The sequence below is a fragment of the Rosa chinensis genome, chromosome 4, assembly GCF_002994745.2.
Source record: "Rosa chinensis cultivar Old Blush chromosome 4, RchiOBHm-V2, whole genome shotgun sequence".
Taxonomy (NCBI): Eukaryota; Viridiplantae; Streptophyta; class Magnoliopsida; order Rosales; family Rosaceae; genus Rosa; species Rosa chinensis.
The window spans coordinates 33,358,630-33,386,616 of record NC_037091.1 but is presented as its reverse complement, the minus strand read 5'-3'; the positions used below and the strand labels follow the sequence as shown (position 1 = coordinate 33,386,616).

The 27,987-nt window shown below is 39.5% G+C and overlaps 2 protein-coding genes across 2 annotated transcripts; both read right to left on the bottom strand.

Moving 5' to 3' along the window:
* Positions 1–5,170: 5,170 nt before the first annotated feature.
* On the bottom strand, positions 5,171–8,513 carry LOC112197836 (ribosome biogenesis protein NSA2 homolog). The gene is made up of 10 exons (XM_024338728.2): positions 8,377–8,513; positions 7,544–7,619; positions 7,320–7,439; positions 7,156–7,223; positions 6,572–6,680; positions 6,427–6,495; positions 6,288–6,345; positions 5,799–6,034; positions 5,652–5,703; positions 5,171–5,512 (listed from the first exon to the last, which is right to left on the bottom strand). The coding sequence occupies exons 2-10, from the start codon at positions 7,544–7,546 to the stop codon at positions 5,445–5,447; spliced, it is 783 nt and encodes a 260-aa protein (XP_024194496.1). The 5' UTR covers positions 7,547–7,619; positions 8,377–8,513; the 3' UTR covers positions 5,171–5,444.
* Positions 8,514–9,073: 560 nt separating this feature from the next.
* On the bottom strand, positions 9,074–12,332 carry LOC112195916 (increased DNA methylation 3). The gene is made up of 3 exons (XM_024336148.2): positions 12,203–12,332; positions 9,780–9,992; positions 9,074–9,629 (listed from the first exon to the last, which is right to left on the bottom strand). Exons 2-3 carry the CDS (start codon positions 9,946–9,948, stop codon positions 9,322–9,324), a joined length of 477 nt encoding a protein of 158 aa, XP_024191916.1. The 5' UTR covers positions 9,949–9,992; positions 12,203–12,332; the 3' UTR covers positions 9,074–9,321.
* Positions 12,333–27,987: the final 15,655 nt, after the last annotated feature.

Genomic DNA, 27,987 nt, shown 5'->3' with positions numbered 1-27,987 from the left:
GTTATTGGACGGTTTCGTGGCTCGTGGACGGAGCGGAAGTGTTCCGGACAAATAGTGCGGATATTGGGGGGGTTCAAGGTTGACTTTTGATACGTTAAGATTCTCTGAAAACTTCATTCACAAAAGTTGTAGAACGCGTCGAAACGAGTTCGTGGACATGTGGAACGCGAGAATCGGAGTTCGTATGTGGAAGTTTTGGATATTCTTGGAAACCACTATAAATAGAAGTTTCCCTTTCGGAAAATTTACTATTTCCATTTGAGTTTCTTTTTCCGGAAATCAAACTCTCCGTTCTCTCTCTTCCTTGCGTCAGACCCGACCCAAACCCGGAAACTCGACCCGGCTTTTCCGGTGAGCTCCGGCAGTCTCTGGCGGTGAAACCTTCCAAATCGACTCGCCTTCTAACTCCGGTCGTCTCTGTGACATCCTCTAGAGGCGATATTCATAGTGTGCGGCGCAGCAAAGCGACGAAGTTTGGTGTTTTCTGACCCGGTCAGAAAACGCAGCTCCAGCGACGCCACGGCTTCATCCTTCCTGTGTTGAGCTCGAAGCAGCCTCCTTCTTCAATCCTTGGGGTTGGTTTAGATCGATTCAAGTGGAAAACTGTTCAGCTCGGATTGAACAGTGATTCACGATTTATGAGGTAGTTTTCGACCCTTTTCACTTCGATTCTGATTTCATGCTAGTTATGAAAGTTGATAAGCATGCTCAGAAGAAGATCATTGATGTTGGGAGTTTTGTGAAATGTTGAGTTTTGGCCAGTGGTGGTGGGCCACCTCCTATCGTGGCGTTCGGGCGATATTCCGGCCATATAAGGGACTGTTTCTGGTTTTAAATATTCTCTACTCGTCGATACAAGTGTTTCGATATGTACTACGCAATTTTTAGAGTTCGTATGAAATTGTTATGATTTTTACGGTTTTGGACCGTTCAATTTATTCGATCCGTGAGGATTCGAGCGTCCAATTGACTTGTGGTTTAGTCATATCGATCGTGGAAGTATTCCGGAGACTTTGGGAGGTCTCGGATGTGGTTTCGCCTCAATTGGCATTACTTTGGGATTGTGGTTCGATTTGGGGATTCGAACTTTAATTATTTGTGATTCGTTGACTGTATCAAGGCTGCGTTTTCCTTAGGTGCTTGACAGAGTGCGTTGTGTAAGTAGTCTAATGGTGTGAAGACGCAGCGGGAGTTTCAAGATGAGTAATCTCACAATGTTCATTTACGAACGGATTAGTTGGTATTAGTGGCATTCCTGAGTGAATGACCACACACACACACACACACACACATATATATTTATGTGAAATATATATGTGTGGGTGAGTTCATTCTCGTTTTGTAATGTGACTTTTTGGGAAAAAATTATGGTGGGAAATGGTATTTTCTATTGTTTTGAAAAGTGTTTGAGGATTTGGGGAGTTACAGGTTGTGCTTCTCCTTTTGGATTGGGTAACATTTTCAGGTCCGGTATGACCATTATAAATGTTTTAATCTGACGACTAGTGGTCCGAGGATTTGGGGAGTCACAAGTTGTGATTTCTCCGTTTGATTTGATTTAACATTTTGGGTCTAGTGTGTGACTAGTTTAATGTTTTGATCTGAGGGTCAGGTTGGCCTACGGATCCGGGGCTGCAGGTTGCATCCTCAGGCAATGTTATATCGTAAGGTTGAACCTTGGCCAGGTGACAGGTTACGATTCAGTTAGAGCTCTAGTCTGTCTGCCATCATACCTCATGGATCTAAGTATGTTACTTACGACTCCTGGGTACATATTTTGTCCAGGTTGGACCGAAGTTTCATATTTGATTTGTTAGGTTAGCAATTGATATGATTTATGTGTGTTGATGTTTTGTCCAGATTGGACCAAAGTTTCATATTCTATTTGTTAGGTTAACAATACATATGATTGAGGTGTGTTGATGTTTTGTCCAGGTTGGACCGAAGTTTCATATTCTATTTGTTAGGTTAACAAATGATATGTTTTGTTGTGAGTTGACTTTTATTATCCAGGTTGGATCGATTTATCATATTTGAATTGTTAGGTTAACGATTTATATGATTTTGTCATGGTGTAACTTTCGTTGTTTTCTTTTGGGAAAAGAGTATTGTTTTGGGAAGCATGGTATGTTTTCCTTATTCTCAAGTTAAAAGGTTTTCCTCGTTTTTGGCGTGAGTTGTGTGGTGTTTGTTTTGAGTTACTCATACAGGCTTGCAAAAGCTTACCGGGCTTGTTGTGTGGCAACCCAGTGCATCATTCAAACGGTGTAGGGGTTAATCCTGCAGGTCAGGATAATTGTGCCTGAAGCTGAGATCGCGTGCTTATAGCTATAAGGTAGGAAGCCAATTTTGTGACTTTACCATTATTAAGACTTCCGCTTTTAGGAGAATTGCAATTGGATCTTGCACTATGAGCAAATCAAAGGACTCTGCCGAGCTTGTGGTCCATTCAGGCACGAGGTAGATTGATGTGATCCATTTTTGGTTTCATCAGATGGCAAGACAGGTGGCATAGGAGGCAGGGGCGACGTCGGTGAAATGAGCTGGAATGGTTGTCAATGTTATGGTTGTGAGAGGCGTGCAGAAATCTGGAGCTGGGGTGAGTTCGGGCCAGGCTGGACCGGTGACAGAGATTAGGACTTTGAACCCTAGTGTGGCGGATAGAGGTGGCAAACATTGCGCTAGGCTTGAGCACTGCACGAATCTGGCACATGCAAAATCGGCATAGCACGGCCCGAGCACGATTAAGGGTGGGCTAGGCAGGGTGGGGCCAAGGTATATTAGCCCATGGCCGGTCAGGACCAAGCCCATTATTGGCTTGACACAACCTGAGCATGACATATTGAGGGCCGGCTCATTATAAACATAAAATTTCCTTTTATTTTGAAAATATAAAAATTTACAGTGAAGAGATCTGAACATCCTTTCTATTCAAAATTTCTTGACAATTTCACCCATTAATGTTGACGAAGTAGTGAAATAGAACATTATCTCTTTATTTTAACATTTTTTTCTTCTAAATATTAAATACATGTTTATTAAAGAAGACTAATCTCACAATAATACAATCAAAGGATTTATAAATAAAAAAAAATATGATAATAAATCTTTTATGGTTTGCATTTTTTTTTCTTTTTTTGAATCAATCCATCAATGATTGTCATTAATTCTCAAGCCAGGATGGCCATTATATATCCTTTCGCTGCCATTGACTAGATAGGCAAGAGGCTGTGGGGGTACAACAGTGGTACATAAGGATAGACCACTAATTAAATATCTAGCGCTCACTTAAAAAAGCAAGCCTATAAGCGATGGAAAAAAAAAAATAGCAGATAGACAAGCAACTACACTTATTAGCGCTCATTAAGGAACTAACAAGCATATGTCCCTCAAAATAGGGTTATTGAAAGTAAAAGCTAATAACATTCTATATGGCCGAGGTCTAAACACACGGTCCAAATGACAAAGTAAAGGTCCAGGGCAATAACCAGCAGCCCTAAATCCCATTAGGAAAAAATTCAGCCCAAGACCCAACAGACTGGCCTAAACACCCACTTCGCGGCTAAGTCAATCACAGCCATCGCCATGATCGCCACCACCAAAACCAAAAACATCTTCTGTGCCTTCCTTCGATGCTACCACCCACAAGAGCAAATGAACTCGAGCATAACCGAAACATATTCGAACCCCAAAGGATTCAAACATCTCAATCCCCAAGCCGCCATAACTCCCATCGATGTCGCCGTTTGAGTTTGGAAGATTAGGCTCCGAAAACCTGCTCCTTGAATCAGTGCCTGCAACCTCCATAGCCGTGAAGCCTCAAATCTGGAAACTCACGCTAACTTCTTTACTGCAATCTCCAAGCCCGAGACTCCTAGAAAGCCTGCAATAGAGAGCAAACACCCGTCCGGCAGCACGAACCGCACACCATCAGCATGGCCAAGGCCACCTCTGACAATGGGGTGTCGCTGCCGGACGAGCATAATCTTCACGAGGTTCTAGAACCAAGTAGAGGCGGCCAAGGCTTGGTAAAGTTGTCACATTAGATATAGTTTCAATCCTAAATTAACATTACTAACATTTCATTGCGTTTTTCTTTCTTTCTTTCTTATAGTAGAATATAAAAACCATCCTTTCAAATATATGAAAAAAAAAATATAAAAACCATTAGGAAACTAATCTTAGAAAACTATTACGATTAGAAAAAGTGTTATGAGTTTTATTTATTTTATTTTTCAAAGTAGTTAAATATAATCAATTTTCAATTACAAATAAAACATAAAATACTAAAATTAAATTTGTTTAAATCGTGCCTAATTTTGGGATGGTCTGAGCACAACACGATATTTGCTCGGGCCATGGACCGGGCCGGGTTTAATGTTCAAGTAAATGGGCCGGCATGAGCCTGAGCATGATAATAAATAGGTCGGCCTGAGCTCGGCTCTAAGCAAAAAAAGAGATCGGGCCGGTCCGTTAGCCACCTCTAGCGGCGGAGAATCTCACTGTTGAGGCTAGGGTTCTGCCTCTGTCGAGAATGGGCAGGCTATTCTCGACGGTCGACTTGCAAGCTATACGAGGCTGGGAGGCCGTGATTGTGAGTGTGCTATACCTGTGGCGGTAGCGCCTTAGGTGGTGGCAGAGCAGTTGACTCATGTGGTGCGGCTTTCTGGGAACCGAAAGGAGGCCAAACTCTCCTAACTAGGGCAGGACAAAAGCCCAAGTTGACTGGGGTGGAGGACTTTGCACCGTTGGATGTTGAGGAAGGCTTTCCTAATACTAATACACCACATGTCACCCAAGAGAAACGAGGCCGTCCGAGGTGGTAAATATTTTTGAGGGCTATGTTGGGTGTTCTTAAGCCCAAAAAGAAGTGATTCCCGCATGGCCACACACAGATGTTGAGGAGGAGGCTATAGAGCCTGATTGGTTGAGGGATCTAAGGAAGCTGTGGAAGCTCCCTTGAAGGAGGAAGTTGCTGCTGGTGCTACTCTCTTGCTTGAGATGGCACCAAGTTCAGTTCAGGATTGAGGGATGTTGCCAGGAATACCTAGCTTAAAAAGGTTGAATTGCTTAGATAACGGCACTATTTAACAATCATTTGTGCTGGTTATTATGTGTAATTTCGCTGTACTACAAAATAGTTTGGCTAAATCATTTGACCATATCACAATCACTCTCAATCTGTAGGACACAATGTTCTTAGACTGATAATAGTTTGGGAATACAGTTGAACAAGGATGTCTATTATAATTTATAAATTGGCCAAAATATGCACCAACGGTTCAATTCTTGAAAGCCAAAATTGTATGATCTACACATCACATTACATCCATATTTTTGGTCCCCAAAATTTGGGATAAGGGCTAGTTGGCTATTGCATGATATGGCTGCGATGTGCGATGCAAAATCAGAAGAGTCCCCTCAAAGCTTGGCAGTTAATCCTCTTAGACAAGCAGAACTGCATTTACACATCCATCGTTCTCTGGATTATTTGTCACCTGAGCATATTTCCCTGTATTTACCAGCAAAGATGAGTACAACCACACAATATAAAAATCTAAAAGTACCCTCATTTAAAACAGGGGGAGTATGATGGCAAAGTTAATTGAAAATTAAGCAAAATGCCAAGCACATGGAGGTTTTGAACTCACCCCATACAACTTTCCCGTTAGGTGTGACAAGACCAAGTTCACTTACATTCACCTGAAATTCAGGGATAAAAAAACAACAAACAGCCTGAGAAATCATGTTATTAAAGTTATAAGTCATGAATCATCACAGAAGACTCAGATAGGTACCTCAATGATGGTTCCCTTGGTCAAGACACCAAGAGAGGTGTACATTTGACCATTGGGGTTTTTCTTCACACCGATAATCTCAAGGTTAAAAGTACATTTGAGTTCAGGGTGTGTCACATGAGCTTTAGTGAATCGCAATCCACTGGGCCGGATAAATCGCTCATATTTGGGAGGTTTCCTGGTAAAACCAGGTCCCACAAATGTGGCTTTTGTGATCATCCGCTTCCATTGCTTAGCTGCACAGAAGAACCAAAATATAAGCTACCAAGAATAGGAGCAACAAAATTACATTGTATATACCTGCGCAAAAGTTTTACAACCGTAGCATGAAAATATATGAATGAAAAACAATTTTATCTGGTTGTCTGGAAAATAGTAATTATAAGCCTAAATAATGAATATATAAACTACCAATTGACTTCAAACTTTATCAATGGGAAGCTAACTTAAATCTTGGATGCATAGGGATAGAGAGAAGGCAATTCTTACTCTTGCGTTTGCCCGTTCGAAGCACTTTAAACATCTCATCTTCAGCCACAGGCCTTACCTGGAAAAGATACAACTCAGTCAGAAAATTGTTTATTCACACATTAAAAAGTACAGGGTCCAAAAGTTGCACTTGAGTTACCTTAGGCAGAGGGACTTCCCATTTCCCAGCTTTCTCTTTCCGTTTTTGCTTGATGGAATTGCTAAGAGTCTATTTACAGCATAAAGTCAGATACCGACATGAAAATCTATCTTAATCATTGTATTTAATGGCCATTCAACCATACCTTTGCTCGTGTTGTATTGTCACGATCCAACAAATATGTTGGAACAGCTCCTTCATGAACATCATCATCAACCTTGTGCCTAGTCGATGACTCCTCATGCATAGCCAATCTGTCAACATTCACAAACAATATTTAATTGTGAAATACAGGTCATTATAATCACTAGTTCAATAAACAGTAAATAGTAAACACACTCTTCAGTGTGTGCTACCAACACAACGGCAAACTACCTGATAAGCGTATAAGCGTATAAACTTGTACATATGATAGTAACTTTGTATTGTGCTTTATCACACAACAAACTAATAATTCTCAAGCAATTATTGCTACATGAATATAAATATATAATACTTTCAAGTCAAGAAGAACATATTAACAGTCTAGGGTGGAAAAAAGAACCATATCAATAACCACGAAAGAAGAATCTCAAAATCATTTACTACATGCTAAACATATTTACTGGTAATAGAAAACTTCTGAGTTATGAGCAAAGTTGTAAGAGAACAATCCTCAGAGTAGAACTAAGAAGAAATAAACAAAAAGGTTCAATTAAATTACTCTAAAACACAGGAAAGAGAACTCACGTTTTCTTCATTAGAGCCTTTTCTGCATAGCGTTTCTTGGCAAACATCTTGCCTTTAATACCCAGAGCCTGTTCCATTACAAAATTAGTAAGAAACATAATAAGAATGGAATTTTATTTTATTTTAATTTCTCAGGACAGTAAGGGGAAAATAATAGATTTGACCTTTTGCGCGATTTCAGAGCGCTTGTGGACCTCACGAGCCTCCTTCTTGCGCTTGCGCTCAAAGTGGTCAGGTCTGTACCCATATCGCTTCCTGTGAAGATCTATATAATCTCCCTGCGGCTGAATTCCACAAATAACAAACAATATGAAATTTCATCCTAAATAAATAAGATAGATATAAACAGAGAGAAAGAGATAAAAATAAAAAAATAAAAAAAACAAACCATGGTTATAGGGATTTGTTGCTCTCAGTTCGTTGTTATAAATCACAAGCAAGCCTCAACAAGAATCTACAAAAGACTGACAGATATAACATAAAAAAACATTAGAAAATCATCCATCAAAAACAAGTGCATAACATAATTATTCAACAGCAAAACAAAACAAAACAAAATATATAGAAACATCAAATCAAATTTTCTTTATCTGATTCGCTTTTATATCTCTCATTCAGCAAACTTCCCCAACCAAAATTTCACTCATACCGACTCCCACAATTTGAAAATCGAAGGTGATAAACCCTAAAACATCCTAGGCAAACAATCATATAACTTTACCATGACATCACGATTCGTGCAATACCCAATAGTTTCAAACCCAAACTCCCAACCAAATACTTATACAACTGTTTCACTAGTGCTAAGTTCCCTAGTACTAGGGAAACTACAGCCATTTCACTTTCCAATTTTCTGGGGCATCTTTTTCAGTGAACGATACCCCAAACATGGTTAGGGTAATTGGGTTCCTATTTCCTCAACGAGGCCTTTGATCCCCACCAGCAGTGTTTAGCATAGTAGTGGAGGACTATTAAAAATTATAATGCTAATCACATGGAAGCCTAGAGCAAGCAATAATTTCATTCTAGTTCACAGATAGGCAAACAAAATCACTCTCTACGTAATGTAAAACCAGACCTAATGAACGGCCCATTCTAAACCTTCATCAGATAATAGAACAAGGGCTTATTGAACTACACATATATCCTTGAAGGCTTCGACACTAAGACCCAAATTTCCCAGGAAACCAAATAACAAGGGGGGTGTGTGAAGAAACGGACCTGAGACTCTGAGAGACACAGAGAGAGAAGCTTGCCCAGCTTCGATGAACTGATGAAGAGACAAAAAGATGAAGGCCGGGGTGTGTTTTTAGGTTTAGACACCCAGTATCAGCCGCCACAACCAATGGAAAGTGGACACCTAATACTGAAATTAAAAAAAAAAAAAACCGGTTCGGTTCGGTTCGGTTGAACCGATTTTTCGAATACATACTGGCACTGCTCTTACCGGTTTAGTACGGTTTTTGGCACCGATTGGCCGATTCGGTTTTGAACAAGAATCTCCCATTATTTTCTCTTTCGGCTATTACTTTGTATTCATTTAATTCTAGTTGTATAACAAGTTTTTATTTTTTGTTTTGATTAAATAATATCCGCTCAGTACAATTTAATCTAGTAACATAAGTCTATTCTCTTTGTAAATAAGAGTCGTAAGTTCATTCATGAAAGATTGTTTATGTAATAAAAAACAAAACAAAAAAAGGCCAAGTCCAATGAGGGTGATAGAAGGGTTGAGGGAAGCAGATCGACAAGGGACTCTTGAAAAATCTCGCGGGTGGCTGAGAAGGGGAACCCGAATCAAGAAGCTGGAAAAAAGAACTACAAGGGGGCCTGTCATGAGACAATCTCCACCCCATACGGCCATACCATGCTTTGTCCGACTCAGAAATTCAAAGTGCCAAGAGCTTGACCCCTGATACTCATGAAATGAGTTTCCAATTGATTGTCCAATAAATCTAAACGGGGCTTGATCTTCATCGTCGATGTAAATTGAACGAAAAGAAACATCTGAAACTGTTAGGAAATCATTTTCTAGTAAACAGAGCTGAACACATTCCGTTTTGCAGAAATAACAAGACAAGACATCTGTGTATGCATGCGCTTTGTAAACCCACAAGCAAACAGGTATCCCATGATGGAACAGACTTCACTTACGGAAACTTGACATCAGACGGTTACTTGGGGAAACTTGACAGGGGAAGACTTGTTGCCATCAAATGGATAGAGGAATTCTGAAGACATTTTGGATTTCAAAACCACCACTTCCAGGATTCCATCTGGCCGAAAGACAGGAGAAAATAGTCGAGTATCAACAGATCCAGGAAGATTAAAAGAGATGGTAAATGGTCCAGCTGCACATAGTTGCTGGACTTTCATCTGGTACACAGTTGATGAGTTTATGACAAGTCCAGTCTCTGTCATGACTCCTTCAATATGAACCTTCCCGTCACTTTCAATCATACATTTCACTGTACCTGTTAGACCAAGGTTACCTACTTGGTTATTACAATCTCTAATCATTATGGTAGGCATTTAAAAGAGTGTCACAGTGCAATAAAGAGTGCTTGTGCACCACGTATGAGATGATGTACATATATGATGAAATTAAAGATAAATAATCCTACTTTGTTTCCTCCGAAGACCTGGAAGTGCAACTCGAAATAAGTAGGCAGCATCACTCACGCCAATGTCAACATGACCAATAGCTGGTCCAGCAGTACCTTCATTTGCTGTTCCAGTTATAACAACAGCTGGCTTCAGACATGGATGGTAACCAACATTTTGGCTGTCCATGCTATCAAATTTGCTTCTTTATGGTCTAGATCTCTCAGATGCACCTATTAATTTTATTTAAATAAGTAACCGGGCAAGCACAAGATAAGAAAGATATTTATTGATGAGCAAAAGTTAATTTCACATGTAATCCGAGATTTAGCATGATGTAAATTTCAAAAATAGGAAAAATAAAAGCTTGCATACAAGTAATATCAAAACTTACTAAAAAGAAATTATATTGTTTATTTGGAAATATAAGATTACAAGAATCTGCAGATGATCGATTTCATCGTCGATGTCATGTACAATGGGTGAATGATACGGATCATTTTTGTATCAGTTTTTCTTCCTTATTAACTTGTAAAGAACTAGAGAACAATGACAATGACAGTAGCTAAAGTCTTCTTAAGAACAATAGATGTATACATATATATTTGGCTGTGCCTCCAGAGGTTCAGAACCAATTAATAGTGTGTTTATAAAACTGCAAGGGGACCAAATCCAGTAAACAACCAAGTGCAGGGCATATCTATGGGTGTCTACATACACTAAATTGGGTCACAGACAATGTTCTAAAAATCCCTCTGGGAGGTCTAGGCACTAGAAGGTGATCAGCCGCCTCGACTAGTCTAGGCGGCTACTAGGCATGCTGGGTTTGAGAAACATGTTCAATTTTTTTTTTTTTTGGATCAAATATTAAAAAACCTTCTTTTGAGAAAATCTGTCAAAGGAAGTTTCTCCACTTCTAAAAAGCATAAAGCAGAAAACAAGATTAATAGATCACTCTAATAAGTTAATGGAATAAACCAAAGAAGGCTGAAGCCCCCAACTATTAAAACCACAAAGCAGTGCTTAGTAGCTTTACATGCTTAATCATAGTAATGGACTATTAAAGGTTATATGCTAATCACATGGAAGCCTACAGCAAGCTAACAAGTAACTCAATAATTTCATTGTAGTACTACTTCTAGCTAGGCACCCCTACCCAGATGGCACACAAATTAAGTACTGGAATACAACAGAGAAGCATGATAATAGGTCGTACAGAAGATCAGCTAAGGATTGTCTATATTCATACATCCAACTAAGATAACCATCATTGTCTTGGCTACAAGCCTACAACAAAACTTAAATCACTCTCTACGTAATGTTGGACTACTCCACATGCATATATAATAAACGGCAACAGACTAGTGCTCCGACTGTTGTGAGGCTTTTCACCCCAGAGACTTTTCTTGTTCCCTGCTTGCCTGCCATGGGATCAAACACACCCATACCACAAGGGACTTGAGGTATTCTAACCATTACCCATCTGACTCTACAATGAGGCATCACCATTTTATCTATAAGAATTAATATTACCGAAGGATAAGCAAGTTACAACGAATTCATGCACATGCACGTAGATCATTAATTGCTATAAGATTCCGTAATGATAATATAGCATTCGCAAAATCAAACCTTCTATTTCCACATGTACCAGACACGATCAAAAGAGCAAGAATAAGTAATTAATGTAGAATAAATTAAATGGAATTTTTCAAGTCGGCTCATAAAATTGAAATCAAACACATTTCACCATGTTGGAGTTATCACAAGGATTGCAAGGGTTCAAACGCCGTAAAAGAAAATGGGGTTGCGAGCACTAGAACAAGCCAAAACAAAATAGCCCCTAGACAATGTGCTATGTGGCAGTAGTTGCCACCTCACCATCGTCTTCAACCTCTCATCAGAACCCATATTATTCAGATTTCCGCACCAGAAAATCTGATCCAGCCCCGCCCACATTTCAAAATTCTCTACAAGGACTCAATTCTTATCCGTTTTAGGTGATTCTTGATCCTAAGGAAAGGGGATGAAACCTTCTATAACGTTTTATCCTCAGTTGAAGAATTCAATAAAACAGGTGAGCTTTGAAACTCAGCTGGGTCGTTACTGTAAGCACCGAAAAAGTTACAGCTTCTCTCTACGATAACTCCCTTGTTTCTCAACCAAATTAAGCAGATAATACATCAACCTTATGCTACCCGAAAATCCCAAAAATTGTGTGTAATCAATTCATGGATTCGAGGACTATCAAGAAAAATAATTTTACCAGCACCAAAACTGTAAAGGAGAAATATGAAAAACCAACCAAAGCTTTCCATATAATTGAAATTCTTAGCAAAAGAATGAAGCAGATCATTTAAGGGAGCAAACCAATTAGGTAATAGATGACGCGGACGAGAAAACCAGAAACCATAATCTGTTGAACCATGAAACTAGAGCTCACCTCTCAGATAACTTCGCACCAAAACAAGACTTTGAGTCTTCCTGCCCTTTCTTCGAGACTGCTAGGACTCTAGGAGCGAAACCCTTCTCTATTTTCCTCTATTGGCGTTTTTTTTTCCCCTTAAATAAACAATAAAAAAAAACTGAAACAGCAATTTCTTAAACATATCGTAGGCCCCACATGTCTTAAATCGAGTGGGTTTAGAACTTTAGAATCAACTTATATATTAGGGCTAAATACTGATTATTATTTTGTAGTTTGGATCCAAAATTAATTCAGTCTCTGAATTTTTAATTTCATCAAAAACACGCCTGTACTTTCAATTTTGATCTAATAGATCTAATTTATTAGTCTTCCGACAATTGTTGACATGGCTCATATATGGCATATGTTTTATGATGTAGTGCTGAGGTGGCCTGCATAGTCAATTTAGAAGTGAGATCCACTATTAAAAATCTATCAAATAAATAGTTTTTCAACAAATAATCCAACTATAACTTGAACCCATAACAGAATATTAACGAATTAGACCTATTAGATCAAAATTGAAAATGCTGGTGTGTTTTTGATGAAATTAGAAGTTTAGGGACTGAATTGATTTTAGACCTAAACCATAGGGTTGTAACTAGTATTTAGCCCTATATATTACAATGGGATCAAGATCCTCTCCTAACCTCACAGTCTACCTAAGCTACCTAAGCTTTAAAGGAGCCAAGGAGGTAATGCCACATGGCTATTATGAGATCCAACGGTACGCAACAAACTCACATGATTTTTCTCTATTAGTTTTGAGTTTTATTTTGTCTTTTGCTAAACTTGTTTCTTCTCTTTGTAATTCATTTCATCACTTCTGTTCTTCTTTCTTCTTTCTGTTCTTCTTTTCCTGATCACTAGACCCAAAATCTCATGTCTTGCTTCTATAGCCCCTATGCACTCTTCTTAAATAGACAACTTGGGTTTATGTTTGAGTCTGAAATTACATGTCATATCGACGAAATCAATTACCACAACTGCAAAATGAATCTCAAAATGAGCACAATCACTACTGCTTCCATCAAATTTTCAGAAAAATCAAGAGCTCCCATCAAATTCGTCGAAACTCACTTGAGAGTATTTGTTAAGGGTGTTGAGTGAACTGTTATACCATCAATGTGTTTCTTCTGGAGTTCTGGGTTTGATAGCATGGATCAGATCTATCCTTAGATTCTTCTCATCAAAATCCAATAATTACAAGGCCTACTGTGTTTACAAGTCTTGATCCCTCTTTCCATCAATTGCATTTACAAGCTAGCCTTGATCCCTCTTTCCTACCTCCACTGCTACTACTATAGGGCCATCGGGATTCGGGAATACAGCTCTTTCATCAAAACCTATCATCAAGGCATGAGCAACTCCAATGCTCTCAGAAGATTAACCACATGGTCACAGAAGGAAGTTTGAGCAAGATGTTCTATGATATTGATGATCAGTCTGGGTTTCTGCCATGGTTGAAACAACACCAATTCAATTGGTGACTAGCATTCCCGATTCCGTCCCATCAATTGAATCCCAGCCAATCCCATAAGAAAATTTACCAACCACCAAAACCCATAAGGACGAGTCAAGAACTCAACAAAGACCAAGAAAATTTGAACAGAAGTGGAACTAAGTGGTAGTAAAATCAAGTCAAATTTGGTCAAGAAGAGAGTTTTGGAGGATGAAGATTAGAAGAGTGTATCGGTAGGGAAAAATATCATTGGTTTTTGTCTTTTTGATGTCAATCACTACGTGGTACTATTATGGTCATTGGATGTTTCTGTTACATGTGTCATCACATGGTTGAAAGCTTAGGAAGGTTAGGCAACTTTCTTGCTTAGGAGAAGATCATCTCCCATTACAATAAGGGAAAATTGTCCGTACAACACCTAACCTTTATTTCATTCTAAACTTTAGTATATCACGTTCAGATAATATCGGAATGGCATTGACCCCGACCGAAGAATGATACCTAGAGTCGTTAGCTCCGTTACATAAGCTGACAACTGTCATATTTTGATCATTAAATGACCAATTTTCCCTTTATTTTTTATTTTCCTTAGTTTTCTTCATATAATAAAAAAAGAGAATTTTTTTTTTTTGGGGAATGCCAAACTTGCTCCACCTTTGGCGGCCCCCAGTCAGTGCCGTACCTTTGTAGACTACTTCCTCTTCTTCTTATACTTCAAGATCGGGAACGCAAAAGTAGAATTTTGATCATCACCTCCTACTTGCCTCTCGTTTCTTCTTTCTTTCTTCTTCATTTCAATCATTTGTACCTTCGTACATTCTTGATTTCTGTTTACAGTTGAAGGCTTTTGGGTTTGTTTGTGCAAATATGGATGTTCAAGATTTATGGGTGGTCATCTTTGTTGTTGGGTTTTGCTTCTAAGCTCAGGTTTTGAGCTCTCATTTTGTGACCTGCAATCTGAATTTAAAAAAATAAAATTTAAATAAAATTTTAATCTAATCCATTTGATTAATTAAACCCATTCATGACAAAACTTTAGTTTGTGGTCAAATGATGCCAGCCTAACCCACTTGATGAATTCATTACATGCTTCCTCTTTCCTATCTCGTCTCTATCTAGAAAGCCATCGACTGACAAACCAACAATTACAGCAGCAACTTACACCAACAGAATCATTCAACTGAATTTGCCAATTTCCATCTTCTTTGAATGATTAGAATGCATTGGAGGAGTTCATGGGTGGTCTGCAAAGTGACGTTGGTGGTTGGGGCAAGAATTTCTCTAATGATTGCTATAAATGGGCAAGTATTACTTGCAACTCTTTGTTCTCTCTTGGATTGGATGATTTTGTTGATACTTGGGAGTGGTTGAGTTGGATCTTTCGAGTAAAAAAACTAATTGGGAATCTCTCTAAATCTTTGGGAATATTCTTGGAACAACTTAGAGCTCTCAATCTTTCTCAAATTTTTTTTTTTAAAAAACTCACTTCCTACCTCATTGTTCCAATTCAAACCCAGAAACATGTTGATGACAATTATCTCAACATCGCGTAGAAACATGTTGATGACAATTATCTCAACATCGCGTAGATTGATCTTCAGAGTAGCCAATTCTTTCTCCCTCTTTCTCATAGCTTCCAAATTGGCTTCTAAGGTAGCAGCGATGGAAGCCATGGCCTCTTGGAATCGGGTGGAATCAAACTGGTGATCTTCCACTCAGTCAGTGAGTTTGTCGAAGGCTTTGCTCTATTGCTGCAAGTCCTTGGAGTCCTTGATCTTATCAATTCATTCTTTAGGTTCGTTAAGGCTGGGTCCGATCTTAGAGACGGCAATGATATCAGTGGTTCCATTGAGACCAAATTGAGATTGAGAGAGAGAGAGAGAGAGAGATCGAAGTCTTCATCGGACTTCGGGTCGGTGAAGGTTGAGTCCAAACTGAGAGACAGCGACGAAGCCGGTGGCTCCGTTGAGACCGAGGAGATTTGAATGAGAGAGAGACAGAGACAGAGGAACAGTAGGGTGAAAGAAAAAGAAATACAGTAGGGTGAAAGAAAAAGAAATAGAAAAATGTTTTAGGGAATCGATATTTGAGAGAGAATTGCTGTGTATTCTTATTGATAATAGGGGCTTCTTTATATAGAGAATTACAATGCATAGAATCTGAATCGCACAAGGAAAGGTAATCATACAATGAATGGATATCTCTAAGATATTCACCGAGATTCTCTCTAATTAAAACCCTATTACCACTAGGTTAAGTAACCTAGAATTTGGGCTAGGCACAATTTGGATTTACTTAAACACTTCCCCTTGTGTCGTCCAAAAGCGGTGCTTCTCTCGTTGCCTCGTTAAAAACCTTGTTGAGTAACAAAAACTCTGTGGGACAAAAATAACCTCTGTCGAAGGGAAAAAAAAGCACAACACACCCTTCACGTTTCGAGACCATCCATGTAGACACCTCCCCCTGATGTCTGCATCTCCCCCTGATGACAACGGTCATGGGAGTTCAGATAACATCCGTAAACGATGCTGCCAACAAGTTTCTCGAAAGTGGAATTTAGGCAATGACTTAGTGAGCAAGCTTGCCACACTGTCCTCAGATTGAACCCAGTTCACTTTGATCTTGAGGAGAGTTTGTTGTTGCTGATTATCCTTGTCGCTTTTGATGTAGCCTTGCTTTATTTGTTCAAAACAAGCAGTATTATCCTATACGCTCGTAGGCTCATCTGTGGTAGACCTTAAACCACAATTGTTCGAACATGCGTAATTATGGATCCAATCCTTATACATTCATGAACCACTTCGTGAAGAGCAATGATCTTTGAATTGTCCGAAGATATAGTGACTAGGGTCTATTATGTAGACCTCTAAGATATCACGGTCTTTACCCATGGTGACCACTTAACCAATTTGGGAAGACTTTTGTGCAGGTCAGAAAGATACCCAATATCAACAAAACCTTCCAAAATGCTTATCGTTTTGGGATGGAGATAGTGGACTAAGGCCAATGTTGGCGGCTCCTAGTGTGTGATAGGTCCGAAACTCCAAATCTATCATCTCTCTATAGGGATAAAGCATGCCCCCATCAGTCGTACATCTCTAGTATCGAAAGATATCTTTTTCCACCAATCCAATGGTGTCGCGTTGGCGCACAGCTATACCTAGCTAACAAGTTAATAACATATGAGATGTCTGAAACTCCGAATCCATCATCTCTCTATAGGGATAAAGCATGCCCCTATCAGTCGTATATCTCTAGTATCGAAAGATATCTTTTTCCACCAATCCAATGGTGTCGCGTTGGCACACAGCTATACCTAGCTAACAAGTTCATAACATATGAGATGTCGGTCTTGTGCATTGAGCTAAGTACAATAATATGACTATTGTACTTAAGTAGGGCACTTCTGCCTCTAGCACATCCTCGTCATCATCCTTCAGACGAAGAGGATCCTTTTCAGGATCAAGACTACAGATGATCATGGGGGTGCTTTAAGTTTTGACCTTGTCAAAATGCTTAAGCACCTATCAACACGATGCTCAAGTTCCAAACCAAGACATAATCGTGTTCTCCCAAATCTTTCATCTCAAAATCGGATTTTAAGTGTTCAACGGTTTCCCTTAACTCCTTAATGGCTTCTAATGAAGATCATGTCCAACATGAATAGTTATAGAATCAGAAACTTGTTATGAAAATGCGCGAGCATATCCCTTCCTAATCAAGTAGTCACTTTAGTGAGCGTTTCAATCTTATTGCAAAAGTGCTCCGTGGTCTAGAGCCACTTGACTTAGATAAATGAAGTCCACCATGAACCTTCATGTATATTTTATATCTAGATCCCTATAGAGATACGTGGTGACCACATTCGTAAGCCGCATGATCAGTTATTTGGAAACTACCAAACTGACAGGGTAGTGGAGTGCAATGACATCCATTACGAGAGAATATGTCTCATCGTAGTTGATTCCAGGGCGTTTTGTGAGAAGCCTTGAGCCATAAGGCGAGATTACCATCTCTTTTTCTCAACACGCTTTCTAACGAAGACCCATTAGTCAACAGGTTTTATGTTAGGAGATGTTGGCATCACTGGCTCAAAAACCTTCCTCTTCGTTAGAGAATCCAACTTAACCTGGATCGCATTTTTTCATTTTGGCCAAATTTCTCTACATTGGCATTCATTTATCAACAGAGCGTGGTTCGATATCATCGGACTCAACAAACTCACGTGCAACTACATCATCAATTATGATGGAGTTTCTATCCCACGTCTCATGTACACTAGTGTAATTTTCAAAGAGCTCTATATTCTCAGGAATAGGTTCTAACGTTGAGGCGTCCCCCAATGGTAACCTTAATTCGGAAGATTCTCATGAGACGGATTTTGAGTCTAGATGATCAAAGGATTGGAATGTGCCAAAGTATCATTCGAACCCACGGGCCTCCCACGCATCCTAGATGGGGCTATGGCCTATAACGCCAGAGTGTCACTCTCTTTGGCATTGGTGGCATGCCTACCTCCATATAGGGTGGCGCTACGTCCTCTCGTAGGAACGTCCATCCTTGCAGGCATGTTTGCAGCATATTTGTGTGATTTTGTCACTTTAACGGGGATCAGATGAGACATAGTGGGGACAGACCATGACAATTCCTGTCGTTCATGTTGAACATTCGTGTTCTTATCTCCCCCTAACGACGGGAAGACTGTCTCATCAAAGTGACAACCCACAAATCTAGCGGTAAGGAGATCGCCTTGCAAGGGCATTAAGTGGCGGACGATTGTCAGAGTCTCAAATCCAACGTAGTTGGCCATTCGTCTGTAAAGACCTGTCATAGTGCGCTGTGGCAGCACAATTGGCACATAAATGGCTTACTCAGAGTTGCGTAAGTGCGATACTTGTACCCTGTCACTAGCTGTAACGCAGAGATAGATTGAGTGGTGGTGGGTCGTAGACGAATTAGCATCGCTGCATGTGATATTGCATCACCCCAAGCAGATATAAGGAGATTGGTGCGCATTACCAATGTCCTGACTACCATCGTAATCATTTCCGTGAGACCATTTGAGTGTGTTCATGAGAATATGATTTCCAACATCAGTCCCATTGCAATAACCATCGAAAGTCTTCCATGTAAACTCTCTAGCATTGTCAAGTCCAATTGACTGAATATGATGATTCGGGGAGTGAGCCCATTGTTATATGATATGGGCTAGGAGTGTAGCATGAGCAGTATTACAAGTGGACAATGGCACAATATGTGACCAACGTGTTTGCGTGTCAACCAACATCATGAGATATTTAAACGTCCACAGGTTGGTTGAATCAGTCCACAGAATCCTCATGAAGTCTATGTAAAAACATAATGAGTATTTTCATATCCTTTGCATAGGACGGTCTCAGTCCTAATTTCCCTAATGAACAGGCTTTGTAAACGAGAGAGAGACTTTAGAAGCAATCAATGAGGATTTTGGTTGGGCCTGAGCGTCTAAAACGCTATTTGAAGCAAAGTTGGTGATTGCAGCATCACCTGGGGCGTAATCACCATAATGTACGCCATCTATGGCGTCATGGATAAGGACTATGCCAGCCCTAGGCTGGTGGTTGACGGCTGCGGCGGTCACACTTAGTCCAGGAATCAACTTTTGATTCATGCTTCGTTTCGCTCAAAGGAAAAGATGTCCATGTGAAGTCTTTGGTAGACGGATCATCATATCATGACCAGGATGACCTATCCTATCGTGACAAAGCCAATATGAGTCTAAATCCAAGAGATCTTCTCTAATGACTTTATTGGATTTAATAGCTCGAATAGTGACATAGAGTCCACTAGAGACCCTATATTAATTCCAATTATCATCTTCATCTATGAACTAGCATAGCTGCACACCACCAAAACAAGGGCTGCTCTCATCCCATCTCCTCCCCTCCATTTTCTACATTTTTTTTAATTTTATTTTGGAAGTTTAAAGAAGGACTCACTCAAGCTTCAAGGAATCATCATCAAGAGCCCTACACTCCATTTTGGGTAGTTGAGTGAAGAAATTGCTTGGTTTATACTAGCCTATAGCTAGGAGTGACCAAATCAACTCTCCCCTCTCTTCCTTATCATCTCTTTCATATTTTTCTATACTTTTGATGATGTATCTATATATGGGTAGTGAGTAGTTTATTTAGGAAACTAGGGTTTGAGCCTAGCATGGATTTAATGTAATAAATATGTTTTGATTTAATGATTTTCAATTCCATGTATGACATATGTTCTATTCTATAATACTTGGCTTAGATGCATGATTCGGAGCTTGATTAACTCTTGAATGTGTAGGTGAGCATGTCTAAAATAAATTAGGGTGCCTAATCACCTTTCTAATTTATGGCTAGGACACTTGTTTAGAACATGGTTAGTTACAATATCAATTTCGATTGTCGTATTGGCTAGCTAGGGAACCTTGATTCTAGGACTCTTCGCCTTTTGGTGCAATTAGAGGCCCTAACAAGGCTCTAGATTGTCCCAATTGAGTTTCTATGGCCCTTAATCCGAAGTAGAAATACAATTTACAGAATCTAATGACCCATGAGTCTTGAAAAGCCTTGGGTACGGTTCTCGATGTCATTATAAATTGTTTAACCATTGTCAGAATATATTTGTGCATTGAATTTGGATAAGAGGATACCCTAGTGACCTAATTTCCATTCCTTACTTTTCTTTTCTTTGTTTAATTTAGTTGTTAGCTAAAATCTTTCATTTAAATTCTTGCAATTTAGTTATTAGAAATTCAATTTACAATTTTCGGTGACAAATTCGACTCATTATAAATATCCATCACTAAGCTCGTAGCTTTGATTAGGTTTCGGTGAAAACCAAAGCCGAGCATTGCTAAGGCTTGGTGCCTTAGAGTAGAATTTTTATTTAATTTTCTTTTCTTTTTCTTTTATTTGCTTAGTGACTCTAATTCCAACTACCCAAGGTTTGTGGGTTAGCCACTAATCCCCGTGGTACGATAACTTTGGGTATAATATTTTCCTATCTTGACAATGATACGTACGCTTGCGTAAATGTGAATCAAGTCAATGCTGATAATAGAGATCAACAGAATCTACACCAAGTCGTTTCCAGATTCCTTCACAAGTAGCTCACACATAAGCCCGCTCCCCTCGAATAATCTCTCTCTTGTTTTCCTCAAAGTTGATACCAAATTTGGTGGCCAATTCAACCTTATTTCTCACCCCCCCCCCCCCCCCCCACTCAAAGTCTGAACAATTTACTCAAGTGAACGATCCAAATAAGCTAGCCCATAGTAGCTACATGCAAAGAACAACAGTGCTTGATTACCTTGCCCAGAAGAAGTTCGTTGGTGAAGGGACAGTAAACATCAGCGGTATCAAGGAAGGTAACGCCAGTGTCAATGGCGTGGTGAAGGAATGTGATCAAGTTTGGCTCGGGCTTCGGGGGGCCATAAAAGACTGACATGCCCACGCAACCCAGTACTTGAGTCGAGACCTCCAGACCTTGTGACCCCAGCTTCATCCTCCTCATACTGGCCTTGCGTTTGTGTTAATTTGCGAAGCAGATAGTGGCAGAGTAAGTGAGGAAGTGTTGTGTATTGTGGAACATTTTTTAGTTCATGGGTGGTTTATTTAAGTGTGGGTCTTGTACCGGGAGTAATTGATAGGGATCAATTACGGGAAATCTTTTATTCTAGATTCGTGTAACATTTTGGGTCCAGTGCGACTCTTTTAATGTTTTGGTATTTATACCAAAGACTTACGAGTTGAAGATCGTGGATCACGAAATGTGATCGTGGGTAGAAAAATCGGGACTTCACGCCTTTGGCCGGGTTTGTGGATACGATCAGTTAGAGCTCTAATCTGTCCATCATTCTTTGTTTCTTGATTAAAACATGATTTGTGTGAGTTTATCTCGTGCTTTGTTTCTTGATTGAAACGTGATTTTGTGTGGTTTTATCCCGTGATTTGTTTCTTGATCGAAATGTGTGGGTTTATCCCGTGATTTGTGTGAGTTGTTTCTTTGATCGAAACGTGTGGGTTTATCCTGTGATTTGTATGATTTGTTTCTTGATCGAAACGTGTGGGTTTATCCTGTGATTTGCATGAGTTGTTTCTTTGATTGAAACGTGCGAGTTTTATCCCATGATTTTGTGTGAGTTGGTTACTCATACGATCTTGCAAAGGCTTATCGGGTTTGTTATGTGTCAACCCGGTGCACTATTCAATGGTGTAGGGGTTGATCCTGCAGGTCAGGGTAATTGTGGTTGAAACTGAAGTAGCGTGCTAGTAGCTTTAACGTAGGAAGTAAATTTTGTGACTTTACTGTTATTAAGAGTTCCGCTTATAGTAAGCTCTGAGGAGCATTTACAATCATTATCTTGTTGTGGCAATTTAATTTGTAAACTCGTGTAATATATAACTCTGTGGAGCGAGTATATATTGACTTTGTGGGTTCAGGGCATCAGTTAGTACTTGGTTTAAAAGGAAAAGGTTTTCCAGGTATTTGTATTATTGATTGCTGAATCATCACGCATGTATAATTATAGGATTATATATCGATTTTTATTTGTATTAAAAATCAGGGGCATGACAATCATCATCTCCCGCTGCAGTTATCAACTGCTTCCTTGCATCCTATAATTAGGGTTAGGTTTGGGACGCATATCAGAAGAAGCAGAACACAATCCACCTTTCTCCTAATGGAAGAAAGGACTAGTGCAACCAGAAGATGGGCTCTCCAAAAGGCCAAAAATCCGGGAAAAATTTACAAACTTCTTGTATTTACAACAGAGCACCACTGAGACTCCTGGAAAGAATTGAAACTCAAAAGGGGGATATTCCTGTCTCATTGGCGCCTTGATTTCATGACTAAACCAGATACTTACAAGTACCCTGCTAGATCTCGGGCTTGTCAAGCTATAGCACAAACCCTAAAGTGGAGCCAACCATTAAAGCCGCCTCTATAACCAATGCTAGCACAAGACCAACAACTTCCATGCACTCACACTGAAATAGAAGTGATCGAGGCCAACTTCATGTTGAAGAGGCCATTGTAAAGGGCCAAAGCAAGCATAGACTTTTTATAAAACTAGCGACGTGTACTAACAATGCGATCCCTCTCCTTCTGAGAGGCAATTCTTCAAATCTCAAATGGATGACATCGTTCCCATTAGAGACGTTACATCAATTTTCTTCTTCGCCGAAATCAGACGCCCAATTTCTTAGTGATGCTAGGAAATCGCAGCGTTGCAACCGCCTCCAAAAGATGATTTTTCCATTCTCAGAAATGGCAAGTAACGCTGTGAATCACGTAGAGACCTTGTCCACCATTATGGAAAATGATGACGTTGGTGAGAAGTTGCTTCTATTGTTGGTGAGAGTAGTTTTCTAGTGTTCATGAGAGTAGTCGTTTTTGGGGTTAGTGAAAGTAGTTTTTGGTGTTGGTTAGAGTAGTTTTTTAAGGTAGTGAGAGTAGCTTTTGTGAGCTCGCCAGAAGTAGTCAAAGCCTCGCTAGAGAGGGAAAAAAAGAGAATGATTGATGACTTTTTACTGTTGTGACATTTTCATAAAAAGATTGATTTTTGATATCCAAAATTTAAGACAATTTTTAATCTAGTGGCTTTATAAAGGGAAAAAAAAAGGTTGGTGTTTTGTTCGGTAACGTTAAGGCTGGGCATATAAAACCGAAGTACCAAACCTAACCCAAGCCCGTACCAAAAATAGCTAAAACAGGTCGGTATTAAAAATATAAAAATAACTGTTAGGCCTGGCCCGTACCGAACGGAACAAATGGGACTGGACACGGTTGTCATTTTTTAATTACCACTTGGACCCATCCTGTCCCGATTTATATAAAATATAATATGAAACTTCGATCGCCTCCTACTTTCTTTTCTTTCTTTCTCCTTCCCCCTCCATCTTCACCCCTCTTTGGCTCTCTCTCCCTCACCTTTTATTCCTCCCATTTTCTTTTCTGTCGTATCTCTCTCTCTCTCTCTCTCTCTCTCTCTCTCTCTCTCTCTCTCTCTCTCTCTCTCTCTCTCTCTCTCTCTCTCTCTCTCTCTCTCTCTCCCTCCTCCCTCCCTCCCTCCCTCCCTCCCTCCCTCTGTCTTCATCCCTCTTTGGCTCTTTCTCCTTCACCCTTTATTCAGCCTCTCTTTTTCAAAGAGTCTCAGCACTCTAGCCATCACCACCACACTGCTGCACCTCCGACGTCCTCGGCCCCTCCACCATCTTCAGTCGACTTCGGTGGCATCACAATCATCACACCACCCACAAGGAACGCTTCCTAGATCTATTCCCATCGATTTTAATTATCTTTTCTAAGATCTGGGTTTTGTCAATTTGTGCATGTTATATGGAAGAAATGGTATCTGCAGGGTAATGTTATTTTCTTAGGGTTTGTAAAAATTGATATTTGAGTTGTATTTGGATTTCAATAGTCTACCTTTCTATATCGGTCATGCTGGTTTTGCAGTTTTGCTTGCTTTGTTTTTGTTTAGTTGGCTGTAATTCATGACTAGAGCCAAGAAGGCGGTCTAGGCAGATGCTCACTCGAGAGCACGATCATTTTTTTAATTTAAAAAAAAAAACTTAAATCTCATAATGGGCCCGAGCCGGAACCGAACCCGTTCGGTTTCTGTATTGTTGGTACCAACTTTGAAAAATCAAAATCTCATCTTGGCCCGTACTGAAATATATTTTCCGTATCAGGCTCAGTATCAACACAAAACCGGCTCGTCCCCAGCCCTAGATAACATAACATTCAAAAATAGCCCTATGGACGCATTTGGCAAAGTTGACTAGATTGGATTGGTTTGGGATTGGGATTTACTGTTCTTATCTAGTGTTTGAAACAACAGATAATGACATGACTGGATAAGGAAACTCCCAGGTCTTTGGCTATGGATCCTTAAGGGAGCCATTACCATTTCCAGCACCCTTATTCTTCTACTTCAACCATCGCTTTCAGAGAACCCACCATCGAATATGCAAGAAGAAAAATGGGAGAGAGATATAACAACCTCTACTGTACCATCATCACACAACGATGTCGTCCTCCGCTGCTTCTTGATTAGGTTTGGGGATAAGGACTGCTTCTTCCTCCACTGCCAGCGAGATTGTGGAGATCAAGGCCATCACTACTAGAAATTTGTTCATTTACATCACATCATTTAAATCGGTCAGACTTGCACATGATGTAAAAAAGTAAGTTAACATCGTTTTAGAAAAATACCGATTTAAATGTATATCATTAACATCGGTTCTTAAAATGACCGGTGTTAAAAGTTTTGTTTGAAAATTTGCGGGAACCTCATTTCGTGGACGCGCTAAGTGTTTTAATGAATTGGAGGACGCGGGGACTAAAACTTTAAATTTTCACACTTAGAAAAAAAAAGCACCCGGCCCGACCCCAAAACCAAAACACAAACCCTAAGCGGCTAAGCTCAGTCTTGACTCTCGACCTCCATTCTGAACCCAGCCCGAGCTCTTCCTCCTCCTCCTCCTCCCAAGATCGAGCTCCTCCTCCTCCTCTTCTTCCTCACTCGAAATCATTGCCTCCTTGGCTTCTTCCGCATCGATTTCGTCCAGTCCTTCATCTCGCGTGCCTCACCAAATTCATCGACTCAGACCCCGCATTTTGCTCCGAGGAGGACGAGGGCATCATCCAGGCCGTTCTATCTTACTCTCTCAAATCAAAGCTTGGAGTTTGAGAGGAAAGATTCAATTACGACGCCGGTCGGAGACGAAGTCCAGCGTCGGAACGCCATTCTCTGTACGCCAGATCTGTACGTATGACTGTTTTTGTGGGCTATTGTTGAAGTATGATTGTTTTTCTTTAGAGTTTAAGAAGCGAGAGTTTGTGGGTGGCTTCAATATTAACTAATTTGTCAAGTCCAGCTTGGTTATGTTCTCTCTTGCTTCCTTCCAATCTTTGTTCCAATTGAAATTATGAGCTATGAAATTGTATGGTTACCTTAAGTTTGAACTATTGATTTTGTTATGCTTTTGAGATTGGACGGTCTCGGTAAAAAGAAGTTTGATGGGTCTAGGCCATCTACAACGTTCAGTAAGTTTCTGCTTCCGTTTTTGGTATGTAACTTTTTGTATGCAGTAATAACATAGAACCTATTTTTGTTGTTGTTTGGTTATAGGGTATAGGCGATCGAGTACCCATAAGCTATGTTGTTCGTTTCCGACCCTGTATTGATATATACAAGGTATTGGAGATTCAAAGTTCAAATCTTTTAGGGCTTAAAACTCTGTTTGTGTATTGTTGGATTTGTGTGATTGTTTTGTGGGTTTTTGTTTGTAAGGGAAAGTGAAACAGATTGTTTGGTCGATGCTTTCTGATTCGAAGGAAGATGGGCCAGCTATGGTTACCAATTTCGAGTCAGTTCGAGTCAGATAAGTCGGCGGGGGAGTATGCAAAGATGTATAAGGAAGATGGGCTTACAGGGGGCCATGTTATAATGCTGGGGGCAGATCCTTTGAGTAGAGCTGCGGCCATTGAAGCTCTGCATGCCTATTCTGGTGGGTCAATAGCTAGATGCCTTCTTGTTGTTGTGATTCTTTTGCTCTTTTATACTTTTCAAATTGATTTTTGGATTCCATTAATGTAATAGTTTTTGTAGTAAGTATTCCTTTAGTAAGCAGAGATAGTGGTTCTTGTATACGAAAATACACTTTTGTCTTCGGTTGGTAGTAATATGGCTGGATACAATAGTTGCATTAGATTAAAGATTCTAACTTGCATCAATTAGGATTGCGAGGTTTAAGGAAACTGATATCAAAGAGGTGCCAACTTTTGTAAAAGGATCAGATTTCTCATTATTCATTGCACATGCTGAGATTAGTTTAACCTTGTGAGTGTGCTATTTCACTTTGTTCTCTATGGTTGATGATATGTTTAAAACTTACAGATTTTCCTCTGCTGAACTTGCTGTGAGGACTGGTGTAATCTAGGTGGTTTGCAAGTAGGAGGTGGGATCAATTCAGATAATTCTTTGCAATACATAGAAGAAGGGGCTAGCCATGTCATTGTCACTTCTGTGAGTTCTGTTTTTCTCCTCTTCTAAAATTGAAAAACCATGTATATTTGTTAGAACAATTGATATCAGGAAAACATTTTCTAAAACTTGTCTTGGTTTTCTTGCAGTATGTATTTAATAATGGGCAAATGGACCTTGAAAGGCTTAAAGATCTTGTTCATGTTGTTGGAAAAGAAAGGCTTGTTTTAGACCTTGGCTGTAGAAAGAGGGTATGAAGTTATCCAGAATTTTACCTCGTATGTCCTTCATTTGTTCACTTTCTTTACGAGGCTAAGCAGTCTCATTAGATTACATATTGTTGAGCAGTTTTTATTATTGCCTTTGAAATATCAGTTTATTAAAACTCAGATCATATTATCAATGCTAGAACACAGTGGACGAGTTTTGCAGCGAGCTACTGGAACTATTGTAGTTTTTTTTTCTTTGAGCATTTTCAAATACCATGTTTAATAATAGGCTTTTGTGCTTTAGCCTAATAAGCAACGGTCACACATTCGCCGATGCATGATGTTTTTTCATTAGTATATACAAGGTTCTATTGCTTTACAATACAGTTCAGTTGAAGTTGTACGTAGTAGACAACCCAATAATTTATAGTTGTATTGTTCATATCAAGGTCAGTTCTCTTTTCGGATAAATTTTAATCCTCTTTTGGTTGTATAGCTAATAAAGCTGTGGAGGTGAATGAAATGTGGTGAATCCGGCAGAAAGAGCTCGAATCAGATGAAAGACTTAAAGGCAAGATGAAGGATGAGAGCAGAAATGACAGGAAACCTGGAAATGGTAACACTCCTCTAGGTAACTACTACCACAACCATCTTTTTGTCTAATGATTTGGGTTTTGAAACTTAACTTTTTGTATTTACTTGTATATACTTATAAGCTTATATGATAATTGTATCACTACTACGGAAAACAATTGCTTGCATTTACTGATTTTAAGCTTGGTGCTTGTCCATGTTAATAAATTGTTTGCATTTACTAATGTTTGTGCTTGTATCCAACTTTGTTTGGTTTCTCTTAAACTTGATAGTTCATTCCTATGTACTTGAGAATTCAAATAAGTGGATTTTGATTCTTTCTCTTAGAGCTTTAATGTCTCAAAGCTGTGCTAGTACTTCGATATATCAATGCTATTAGGCTAATGCTGTTAGAATTATCTTGGAGTACAAAGCTGTGGGTTAAATGTGAGCAGAATTATGTGTATAACTTACTTAATCTGATTCATTATGTGTATGTATT

What these genes read in the sequence shown, in the direction of transcription:
- LOC112195916 (XM_024336148.2), bottom strand. Translation starts at nt 9,948, where the DNA reads ATGGACAGCCAAAATGTTGGTTACCATCCATGTCTGAAGCCAGCTGTT. An exon ending in AGGTCTTCGGAGGAAACAAA is followed by an intron (nt 9,630 to 9,779) that starts GTAGGATTATTT and finishes TTGGTCTAACAG; the next exon opens with GTACAGTGAAATGTATGATT.
- LOC112197836 (XM_024338728.2), bottom strand. An exon ending in ACAATACAACACGAGCAAAG is followed by an intron (nt 6,496 to 6,571) that starts GTATGGTTGAAT and finishes TGCTGTAAATAG; the next exon opens with ACTCTTAGCAATTCCATCAA. An exon ending in TCGAACGGGCAAACGCAAGA is followed by an intron (nt 6,035 to 6,287) that starts GTAAGAATTGCC and finishes TCTTCTGTGCAG; the next exon opens with CTAAGCAATGGAAGCGGATG.